The sequence below is a fragment of the Carassius gibelio genome, chromosome A7 (genome assembly GCF_023724105.1).
Source record: "Carassius gibelio isolate Cgi1373 ecotype wild population from Czech Republic chromosome A7, carGib1.2-hapl.c, whole genome shotgun sequence".
Lineage (NCBI taxonomy): Eukaryota > Metazoa > Chordata > Actinopteri > Cypriniformes > Cyprinidae > Carassius > Carassius gibelio.
In genome coordinates, this window is record NC_068377.1 from 34,017,686 (window position 1) to 34,029,845 (window position 12,160).

The 12,160-nt window shown below is 35.3% G+C and overlaps 1 protein-coding gene across 2 annotated transcripts in view; it reads right to left on the minus strand.

The window, feature by feature from the left end:
- The window catches only part of LOC128017335 (NT-3 growth factor receptor-like), a 90,403-nt gene extending 79,243 nt beyond the window's left edge, over nt 1-11,160 (minus strand). For both annotated transcript variants that reach the window (XM_052602686.1, XM_052602685.1), the window contains exon 1: nt 10,613-11,160. In XM_052602686.1, coding sequence (XP_052458646.1) covers nt 10,613-10,860 — 248 coding nt within the window. In that variant the 5' untranslated portion in view covers nt 10,861-11,160. The remainder of the gene's footprint in view (nt 1-10,612) is intronic.
- Between the last annotated feature and the right edge of the window lie 1,000 nt (nt 11,161-12,160).

The window sequence follows — 12,160 nt, forward strand, 5'->3', positions numbered from 1 at the left end:
ATCAGCCCCCCCTGGGGGGGCTGTGGACTAACCTAATATTGTACTTAAAAACGTGAAAAAAATAAAAATATATTCATCAGCAACACACCTGAACGCAGGGCCAAGCTTGGTGCACTTTAAATTGAGGTAAGAAATGGTTTTAAATCCCTTATACTGCCGCCGAGCATTTTAGCATTATTTATTTCTGTATGCTGTTGCCTATTCACCGTAGTCCTGTGGCTGAAGAGGCCTAGCATAAGGCAGCACATCACTAAATAATAGTGAATAATTATTTAGTGAATATATGACATATATACTTAATTTTTTTTTTTTTGTTTGTTTTGTTTTTTTCATTAGTTTTTTTTTCCTCCAGAAATGACCATCCCCGTTCTCAGTGGCGTTTTCTCCCTGAAGCCAAGGGAAGCCATCTCTTCCGACAATCACTATTATTGTAAATAAAAAAAAATATTTGACTTGTGACATGGCCTCTCATTTCTATGGAGAAAATGAAATAAATGTAGAGTTTGTCATGCTTTGTTCCGATCAGAATAATGGGCGTTTACTAGCCGCTCTCAAGCGCACGACCGCATGCATAATTTTGCCACAAAAAAACCGGCAAAAGAAATGATTATGAATTTGTCAAAAATAGCAAGGAGACATTTAATTATTTATTAATAAAATGGTGTTTTCTGTGTCACTGCAAAGACGATGCGGACTCGCCATGAACGCCAGAGAGAAATGCACATTTCATATGGATTAGGCCTACATATTCAGAGAGTAGCCTATTTCTTTTCGTTTTGAATATTTTCGTTTAAAAGTAGACATTTTTAAGCTTTCTATAATAGATAGCCTATATTTCTCAAAACTGTCTGTGAGGCACAAGCTGAGTTTCTGCGCCCTCCAGTTCACGTGCAATACAAGTGATGTGCCGGCACCTTATTACGTCTGCTAATATATTTGCTTGTTTATTAAATACAGGCAATGGGTTGATAAAATATTGATCAAAATTAAGATACAATTTATACAAAACGAAAATCTTTTAAACAGAGTCTTTCTACAAAACAAAACTCAATAAAGTGGTCCAAATCATGTCTTACCCACTCCATGTCTCATAGGCTATTGCGCATGATGTATCATATCTTTCTCATGCTGCATGCTCACTTTCATAATAAACATTGATTAAATAAATAAAAAAATTACATTAGCCTATAATATTTAAACAAATATGAAACCAAATATGTTTTCTTTAATGGTTACAACACATAGCCTAAACAGTACAGAGATTTTTTTAAATTATTTTTATTTATTTATTTTTATTAAACATCAAAGTACAAGTACATCAAGTACAATTTTTGTGTATAAAACAGTAACAATCACGCCAGGGGAGAAGAAACAGCTTCCAGCACGCCTGCCTCCATCTGTTGCTGATTTCAGCTTCAGCAATCCAGGATTTACATTTCCAGTGTATAAAAACAACATGTCTCACCTTAACCGCTAACAAGCTATGAATCATTTGTAGGTGCCTGGTTGCTGATTTGCATTTTAGACGCTGGAAATATATATGGCCTTGTGTGAGACAGCACTTCTAAGGGTTTCTTAGCATTTGTTACATGGCAGTTAGAGTATGCAGGATATTTTTTTTCTAAATTAACAACATCTGTAATTACATGCAGTTGCATTTACATTTTCTGAAGTAAATGTGAGTGGTGTTTGTCTTCTGTAGTGCTATGGGTTTTATAGATGCACTGTTATGTGCTTCCTAAGGCTCTCTGACAGGTTGTTTGCATGTTGCCAGTGTGTTTCAAATACTAGGTGTTTGCTACTGTTTAGTGTTTAAGATGGTCAACAGAACAAAGTCACAGCTCTCCTGAACATGTCACATTATTACAGGTATCAAAAAGGAGCACATTACAAAAATTACAACAATCCAAGAATGTGATGACATGAGACTTTTTTTTTAAATCTCTGTACATGAGATTTGTACAGAAAACTATTGGAGAATTTCGATGTAAGCCAAAAGGAGACTGGTTTTCCTTTGCTATAAGCAAAACATGGTCCTCACGAGACTAGCATATTCTTACCGGAGCCGGGAATTTTTTTATATAACTGCCACTGAATTCATCTGAAAGAAGAAAGTCATAATGTATGACTTGAGGGTGAGTATTTCATGGAGTACTTTTCATTTTTGGGTGAACTATCCCTTTAAATACTCTGTATGTCAGATTTATAGTTGAAATGGCAAAAAACGAAATAAATAAAAGCTAACCATTTATTCTTCTGTACATATCTCTGTGACTGGAGAGATATGAACACCTGATGTTCACAACAGGTGCACAAATGGGCCACAATGCATCAAACTGAAGAAAATAGATGAACTAAATACAAAGTAAACACTCGAGTATTCTCTGATATGTAGTTCTTGAAAGAAACCAGTGAATTGGTTTGTTTGTATGGTTCATAAAAATGAAACATTTTCACAAAAATGACACACTGAAATGAATCGATATTAAGTAGGCCTACTACATTTTTGATTTTATATTGTGAATGAGGGTGTTTTGTCGTATTTAGTCTACATATACCTGTTCAAATTTGACACTGCCACCCTAATTGAGATTTTAAAAATAAATAAATAAAGCTCTGATTAATTTATACCTTTGGCGAGTATATTTTTGGTTATAGCTTAAGATGTTAACAAGCCTATAATTTAAATACTTAACAATTAACAAAATACACTTTTTGGAAGGAGCTTCCAGAACACTGGTCAGCCAGAAACATTGTGAGACAGCGACGACTTGATTTTAGAAAAAAAAACAAAGTTATAAAGATATGAAATGACATAAAGGTGAGTCAAAAACTTTCATTTTGCAGAAAAGTGTTCTAAAATATCTGAATGTGACCAGCAAAAAAGCAGTTACACATTCTCAAAGGACATTTCTTCCATATTAAATATTTCTGATCCAAAGTGCTTCTGACATATTATTGAAGCTAATGCACATAAGACTCTACTTTCCCGAACTACCCGTGCCTAGGCAGGCATGCATTTAGGCCATGTATCAGTGTGCCTCACATTAACTGTATGCAATGCATCACAGCTTCATGGTCCATGACCAGAGCTGGCAGTCTAAATATAGGCCCAACAAAACTCCTTCTGAACTGTATCTACATTCAGCACATCTCTACCCTCCATCCACTCCTGAGCTTTAGCCAAAATTAAAATGAGCATAATTAGGTCCCATGAGGTAGAGAGCATTAGACAGAGCAGCAATAGTGGCACGGACGCCAATATCTTTTTGGTGTTGGGATGCCAAAGTCACTTGCCACATAGACTACAGTGAGCACTTGTTTGGAAAACCTGCATGAGATAACTTCCTTAACACAGAATAGCAGGCGATTCTGATTTCCCGCACTTATCAGGGAAAACCGGACCAAATTTTGCTCTCTGTTGAGTGGAAGATATCAGGAAAATACAGCAAACTATGAAGTTAAAACAAAGAATTATTATTATAACATCTGTTATGTTTGTGTATGTTGTTAAGAGCATTCAATGCATCCTTGCTGAATTACAATATTCATTTCTTTATATATGTATATATATATATATATATATATATATAGTGGGGTTTCTATATAAAAAATATTGTTTAGGGGTAAATGTGTTTTTTAGGTTTTCTTGGCATATTTCGTCTATGATGTTGAGTATTTGTGAGGGGGAGATTTAGTCTGTGTGTGTGTGTGTGTGTGTGTGTGTGTGTGTGTGTGCGTGCGTGTTTGTGTGTGTGTGTGTGTGTGTGTGTGTGTGTGTGCTGGGGGGTAATTTGTATAATGAGCATTGCCTTATTGCACTGAATTACATTACTAATATTGCTTCATGTTTCACCAGATCCAAACCTCAACATAGGACACAAAGAATTCCCTAGGGACCCAACAGCCTGAAACATGTAATGTTAAAATACAAAGCTTTAGATGTAAAAATGTGTCTAGCTAATTTAACATAAATGAGAACAAGCATTAGAGACATGTTCTTTCTCATTAAAATTTATTTTCTGATAGCACACAAATCATGTAAAACACTTTCTTTGTACGTTTAAGGGAGACATTGTTTGTTTATTTGTTTGCATTTGCAGTGCCCCACATTTTCTGGCATTGTAGTTTTGGAAAGAAGTGTCTGTGTTTATGAATGAAAAGATACTCTAATTTTGATTTACACTTTGAAAATGTCATTTTTGGATAAAGTATGATGAATTAATCCGATTTGTCAGATATCATTCATTTGTGGCCTCATGGGATAACTGTAGGTTTTATGAATACTGTGAATCCAACACTTTTTAAACAGTTTTTAGCCTAATCGAGCGCAGCGTTAGTTCAGTCAGGCCATGGAGGCATAGGCTGCGACCAGCTGACGTGGTCAGCTGTCAAATATCTCCAATCACTACCATTCTCCAATTAGACACGGGACACGTATACTTGGCACTACTGCTCAGTATGCATACTCAAATAGCTCGAAACACCTTCCTCCCTCCCCATTATAAGCATGAGCATATTACCGTGCAACTTCTGGTTGCCGTCTCTTTGTTTCAGATCACTTAGGCTTTCAAGTCCAAGTTGGCATGGACTTCACTGATGTCCACTGAGAGACTTTGTTATCCTTATAACAAAGCTACAGGATAGACGTCTTACTGCCACATCTACACAATTACCACGGTTTGCTTTTAAAGACATTATTAAGAGTCTTAATTGTCATGTATTTCCAAGCTGATGGTTCCGGGGGGGTTAATGTTTAAGCTCTTGTATGTTCAATTTATTTGGGAGCAAGAACCCTCATAAGGAACCATACCGCCAAAGATAAATTGTGTTCAATAAACTCAAGTAACTTGCCAAAGTGGTCCTGTCTGAACTATATATTAGGGATTTGATTATGATTTGATCACTGATGTAAATGAAATTTATTCAAAAATATTGTTTCTAAACTAAATAAACAAATTATTCGATGAATACATCATTGAATTCATTCATTCAGACAATTTGTTTTAAAACTTTGGCTCCATTGTTTATGGATATTAAATAGAAAAAATAAAAACAATTAACTGGTCTTTAGCGATAACAAACATTGGAGATTAATCTACAATTTTAAAATAATTGGGCGTCATATAAAAATTCATTGACAGATTACATATAAACAACACTTTATTGCTTATAAACTTGCTACTAATGCTGCATCCTTTATTAGATTGGTACCGGCCACCACATTAAAATTAAAATAAAATACTGCTTTCTATGACTTGTTGTTGATTTCTTGGGGCAAAACATCAGCAGCAGCAACGGAGCAGGTATCCCTGTCAACAAGCCTTCTAGTACTATTTCATGTAGCTCTTTCTTTTGTGCACTCAATATGTCTTGTCTTGAGTCGAGCAATACATGGAATATCCCCTGATGAGCATTCTATCAGCCCATTGTTGTACGAGAAGCTTTTAAATAAAATACCGGATCACTGTTCACTTTTGTACTGGCAAGAAGCCCAAAGTGCCATACAGCATGCAAATCTGGGAAACTTTCGGCTGTGAAAATAAAGTGTGTTTAAAGCACGTCCCATCTGGGGTCCGGGTACATACATGCTGTTGATTATAATCTGCAGCCCACCAGCTGGGACAGCAAATATAGTGTGTGCTCACGCACAAGTGTACACTAACTTCCTCTAGTTCCCCACGCCTACAACAAGTGATAACTAACTAAATTCTGATTCAAATTAAGTAAGGACGGATATGCATGGTGAGAAATCATGCACCCCATCTGTGAAATAGTGGTTCAGAAGTGTTGCGTTTCCATCATAGTCCCTGTGGGACACATAAAAGCAGCTTTCTGTAAGAGTTGAACCTTTTCTTTCCATCATGCCTGTTGCTAACACTGATCCTTTTGAACTGAATTGATGGGAAACACACAAAAAGTTACTGTGATAAACAGCTAAGTGACTGATTTCAAAGGTTTCACCCAAAAAAACAACAACTTTTTTTATATCTAAAAGGAAATTTTCACAATCTTTTTCAATAGACTGTAGTATTGCATTACCCCATCTGTGAGTCTTCTGTGCACTTGCTGGCTTTGTATAGTCCTTCAAATTATTATATTTAGGGTGCTGTCTTAAAAGTTGGCTGTGTATACACACATATAACAGAGACAAGTAATGTAAGTATGGTGTCTGAAGCTGGATTATAATAACAGAGACGTTTAAAATAAAATAGTGACATTGACAGCAGTTTTTCCATATTATATACGTCAGATTGCAAGCCATTGGAGAATCTCATCTGACAAGAACCGTACATTTTTCATTTAAAATCTTCCTGCTGTATTTCAATTTCAATCTCCATATCTACTCAGCTCATGTTATTGAAGGAAAGAAAGAAAGCATGAATGTCTTACAGTTTTAATTTCATGATATTATATGAACCTGTACGTCTGAGGTTCTGAAATCTATTCCAGCATGTTACGCAGCAGGCATTTTGTAATATACAGGTTTGTGGACTGCATCTAAAACTTTGTAGCCTAGGTCTTTACCCTATTAGTTTAAAATGCAATCATTACTAGCCTATAGTGTGCACAAATTAGGCTTTCAAAAAGAGAAAATGATAATTAAATTGGATCTAAATATAGTTGTGTTGGTAAGGAATTTGTGGCATGTAGGATTTTACGTGACCTAGAAAAGGAGGATCAAAGGAATTTTGTTCATGAATTCAATATTTCATGGTGGAATAATGGTGTCTTGAAAGTCAAGTTCTGTGGTGGCAGACAAAATCAGTGCAGCATCGAAAAAAGTGTAATTGTGGCATAGTGCTGCTGTCATACAACTGCTGCTGCCATTAAAGTAGCTTTGTTTTTACCGCCTTGAGAAACAGACACCAAGGGTAAAAATCACAAATGTGAGATGTGTGCCTCCCAGCTACCATATTATTATTTCATGATGTGATCTTTTTTAATAAGATATTTTGCTCATTTAATTTGAACTGTCACATTGTTTCACTCTCTGCCCTCATCTCGCACTGATTCTTGAGACAATAAGTGAAAAAAAAGGCTAAAGGTGAGAAACTATGACAGAAATGATTTAAAACCTTTTCTTTTGAGACAAATAAATTAAACATTAATGTCCCTTTGCGGTCACTAATTTTTTCTTTTGATAATCAATATTACATATTTGTAAATTGTTTCTTCACGCCTTAAAATGGCTTCAGAATAACTCTACACATTTACCTCATTAAGTCTTTGAGGATCCATGAACATGCAAATTAGCCCCCGCCTTTATGCCATTCGGCTCCACTTCTAAATCCTTTAACTGAAGTAGTAAATGCTCTACAATTGCAAGTGCCAATATTGGATACATTCAGCCAGATATCTCTGAACCAGAAACAGATTTCAGAGAAGAGAGAATTACAAAGGTAAGATTAATCAGATTGGTAATGCATTTTAAGTATCGCTCTCTACAACATACTTTATATCATTAGCCTTGTGGTGGTTTCAAACTGCATTTCTGAGCATTTCTTTTGCTACACTGCAGGAGGAAATGTTCAACAGTAGTGTTGTCTGATTAATTAGTTTTTAGTTTTGCCCTTAAGCATATTAAAAACACCAGATTTTCACCACAGTGGGGTTTTAAAGTAAAAATATTGATATTTTCAAAACTAAACTAAAATTATGGCATGTTTTGCCTCAAGAATCGGCGCTGGATCAAATGGAATGCTACGTCAGTTTAAACTGGCTCAAAGTGTACAGACGCTCCAGTTTCTTTCTATATCCATATATACATTATACAACATAATTATGCATTATGCTGCATTAAGCACTGCAACTCCTTCAGATGAACTTTAGCTATCGGAAGACTCTCTAATTACATGTGCAATGACAATAAAGTTGAATCTAATCTAATCTAATCTAATCTAATTATAAAGAATAGAGCTGGTTTTGACCTAGAAACCTCACCATTAACACACAGACTCAGGCACATTTTCAGTTAAGAAGGCAGCAAGGTAAAACAAATCTTTATAACATTACATTGTGGGATACATTTGCTAATTTTATATATATATATATATATATATATATATATATATATATATATATATATATATATATATATATATATATAATCAAATCCTCGCTGCTTCTATAGAGCTCTATAGTCGAGGCTAGGATAGAGAAATCAGCTCAAACCTCATAATCTAACACAATAATAAAGACAAAATATGGCACTGGATATTATTGATTCATTTTTATTAATTTATTATGAATGGATGGAATATCCATTATTGTACATGTACTATCACTTTTTAAGCAAGAAGTCATGAGCATTGGTGGGGTCACATTTAATATTAATTTTTAAAAGAAAAAGAAAAATAAATCACATTTTGTATTAAGCAAATGAAGCCTGTTTTTAGGACCATTAAGGTTTTTTTTTTCGCTTTGTGACATTATGTTCATGGGAATTAAGCACATTTCCTTCCAAATTCTCATTACAATAATGTGTCTGGATGTTTTACTTTTGAGGGTTTTTTGTTGTAATTATCATTATTCTCAGCTGTGATTCTCATCAGATTCTCATTACTGTAATATGGTCATATATTATTTACTTTTTTACTGGATAAATACATATTGCATTTACAAATACACAATGATGTATAAATGTGAATTATTTTTTCTTAATTAGATCTTTTTAAAGATGAGAACTGCCAGAAAATAATGCGTATATATATGCGTTTTCTTCTGCAGTTTCTCTCTGTACACTACAGTTTGTCTAACACAACTATTGTTTGTCTCCATGACAAGCTAATTAAAATACAATCACCTTAGAAACAAACTTCAAAAGCTCGAACAGCTCAAACCGAGCCTCATTTCCAGATCTCAAGCACTTGCTTTTTGAACCTCCTCTGCTCCCACAGGTTATCAATGCGTCTTTTGATTGTTGCCTCGGAAGGTGCTTCATTTATATTCCTCAGTAAAAGAGGGGCCCCCGCAGATGGTTCAGAGTAGCCCGGATACTCTGATCTACAGTCAGCTTCCCCAACAAAAATCCCTATTATAGCCATTACAAGACAAACAAGCAAATTTGAGCACAAATTTCCTTTAAAGGATAACTTCTCCAGCAATGCATATACATCAGGGACTGCAGGGAAGAGGAGGGTCAGTGCCATTATAGTTACGCTTCTTCATAGTAAAGAGCCGAACTCTGACATTCTTCTTAATTCTCAAATGGCAGTCCTGACCTACTTAACACAAAAACGGCCTCATACAAACTTGATGATTTGCTTGCAGTAAGTCATATGATCAGTTTCAAAAGCTATTGCAAGAACATTACAAACCACTTGTGCTCTCTTTTGAATAAAACTTGAATGCATTTCATATGCATCGCAATAAAAGATACATAAAATTTAATAATTTACACTTGAAGAATTCTTGATGTAACTGCAATAGAAATATGTAGTTTATAATCAGCTATATGTGCTACTATTTAGTACTATTCAGTAAACTATTCAAAAATACATTAGATAACTTAAGATTTTTTTTATTGAGATTTTGATTGAAACACACATTAGGTAACTTAAGAGAAATAAACACTAAATACATCCATTTAGCCTCAGACCAAACTTAATTTAACTCAAAAATGAAAGATTTTGGTTTTAAAAGCGTAATTGAGGAAGACAAACCAGCTCTTACACAGAACTCCACACACAAAGAACAGACACTTTGCCTTAAAAACTGAAACTTTGACAGATCCCCTCCATTTTCTGAGCCAGCCACTAAATAAATCATGTGTTCACTGAAATAACACTGCCATGTAACATGCCAGCCATGAACTGAACAAACAGAAAGATGGGAAGGATAGAGTGACAGCAAGAAAAACAGATAGATATCTCCCGAATTTTATATGAATATGTAAGTTTTATAACAGATCAAGACTGTAAATATAATCACCCAGTTTGTGGGAGCTGTCCAGAGTGCTGAATGAAAGAAATCTCAGTAACCTGTTGGTGCACAGCTGCTCGCTTCAAATCATTCATTACCAGCCTTACATTATCACTGCAATTACTTCTATAATATAAATGCCACAACAAAGGATTTATGTTTAGACCTGAATATTAATGAGTACCTGCAAACAATCCATTTTGAGCAATAAAGGGAGAATGGACAATGGGCTACTAATTCCAATGTCTGAGCTTGCAGTCGTTTCAAAATTAGCATTTCCTTGAGGGGGTTTCATTCAATAATATGAAAAAAAGACTGCATTGATTAAATCAATTAGGACGCAAACAGGTTCTTACATGCTTTGATCATTCATGGATGCAGAAGGAACGACATACAATTGGCACCAAAACGGCATTAGCATCATCGATATCCTCAATGTTTGATAGTAGTATGCTAAAACGCTCTTGAGTAAAAGGGAAGAAATCATTTTCGGTGTCTTTGAGATTGTAAATCTCTAAATCAGCGAAATAGTTTTTAAATGCATATAATACAACATAAAAGTGGATATAATTGTGCATATATGACACAGAAGCCAAGTATGACTATACGAGGAAGTCGCGGCGAAATATATATTTATATAGATCAACATTTTGCGCAGTAGAAGGGGGACGCACAGAAGCCCACTTACATGGACGTGATGTTCCTGAAGAGATCTTCAATGTCATTATTGTTACTGCCATTGCTCGCCGGATCTTGTAGAGCAAGTAAAGGGAAGAAATTCCCACTGTCGGACTTATTGCAATAGATCTCAATGGGCGAACAGCTGCATGTTAATGGACAATCGAGCATGGAGCTCCAATAACCCTGGAAGATGCTTGAAAGAAAGAGAAGCCTCCAGACTAACACTGGAACCGCAGAACAGAACCATACATCCATGACTTCTGGGTCCAAAACGACTCGACGTCTTCCAGGGCTGATGAGGATGGTGATGATGAAGATCGCTGATGAAGATATGAGTGTTAAATGTCTAAACGCGTTGGCTACATAAGAGTGCGCGCGCCTGGGAACATCATACGAGGTTGGAATCGTGATCTGGTCGCCTTATCAAAAGAACAAGTGTAAATGCCACAACTCGCCTCGACTTTCCATTCCACAGTCCATCATAGAGATGCTCTCAGTGTCCAAGCCGGAGGAAAGTACCGCTGAAACCGGCGATGCTCCGGATGACGAGTATAAAGTCCCACCTACTGGACAGAATTAAGACTGACACCTGCAAGAGGAGGAGGAGGAATCAGATTCCCGACCAACAAAGGCTATTATGTAAGACCACTGCGCAGAAAAAAAAAATGAAAAAAAAAAACTCGTTTATTCCAGTTTCATTAGTGATGCGTTTTCTTTCCCCTAAAATCAGTTATGATCGAGTCTTTTTCTATCGTTGACTTTGTGTCATGGTTGTAGCATGCACACTACACTGGAAATTTATTAGTAAAGTAGGAAAACCATGCATATTTAAACTTTTATTCTAGTGATATGAATTTACCCATATACTTATATTGCAAGTGCATTACTGTAAACACGCTTTTTGATTGTTTTTGTAAATTATGATTTTGGATTATTGTCCAAATTGTTATACTTTAACTTAAAAAAAAATAACAATAATGTGGTAGCTTCCATTGAAATAACCTGAATGTGACTGTATCAATCTGACAAAGTTGAGTTACATCAATAAAAGCAACGTGATCTCATGAGAATACGTGTCTATTTTTACGTTAATTGTGGTTCTACCACACGTACATTTACTTACGTTTTCATGCACATAAAAACGTACAATTCTGACGTATTTATAGCAGTAAAACTTACAAATAGTTACGTGTTAGCAGCGAAAAAAACGTAAATAATCTGACGTAATGTGAATGTAAATGAATTCCCATGTATTAATATTAAAATCGTGGCTATAATGATTTAAATCGGTTGTATTTAATTGTCATATCAATACATGTTTTTATTGAAAGCAGTTTACTCATCTACTCAATAGGAAATAACATTTCTGTGCAATACAACCATAGATACACAAAAGCACAGCATAAAATTACAAATCACGTCCATTTTATTTGTTTGCTGTACTCCATATCTTTAGAATCCAGATGTTTGCAAGGAACATATCCAAATTCAGCCCTTTATCAATCGATCTTCATCTTCATTCTCAGCAACAGCGACTGTCACAGTCAAAGCCCGC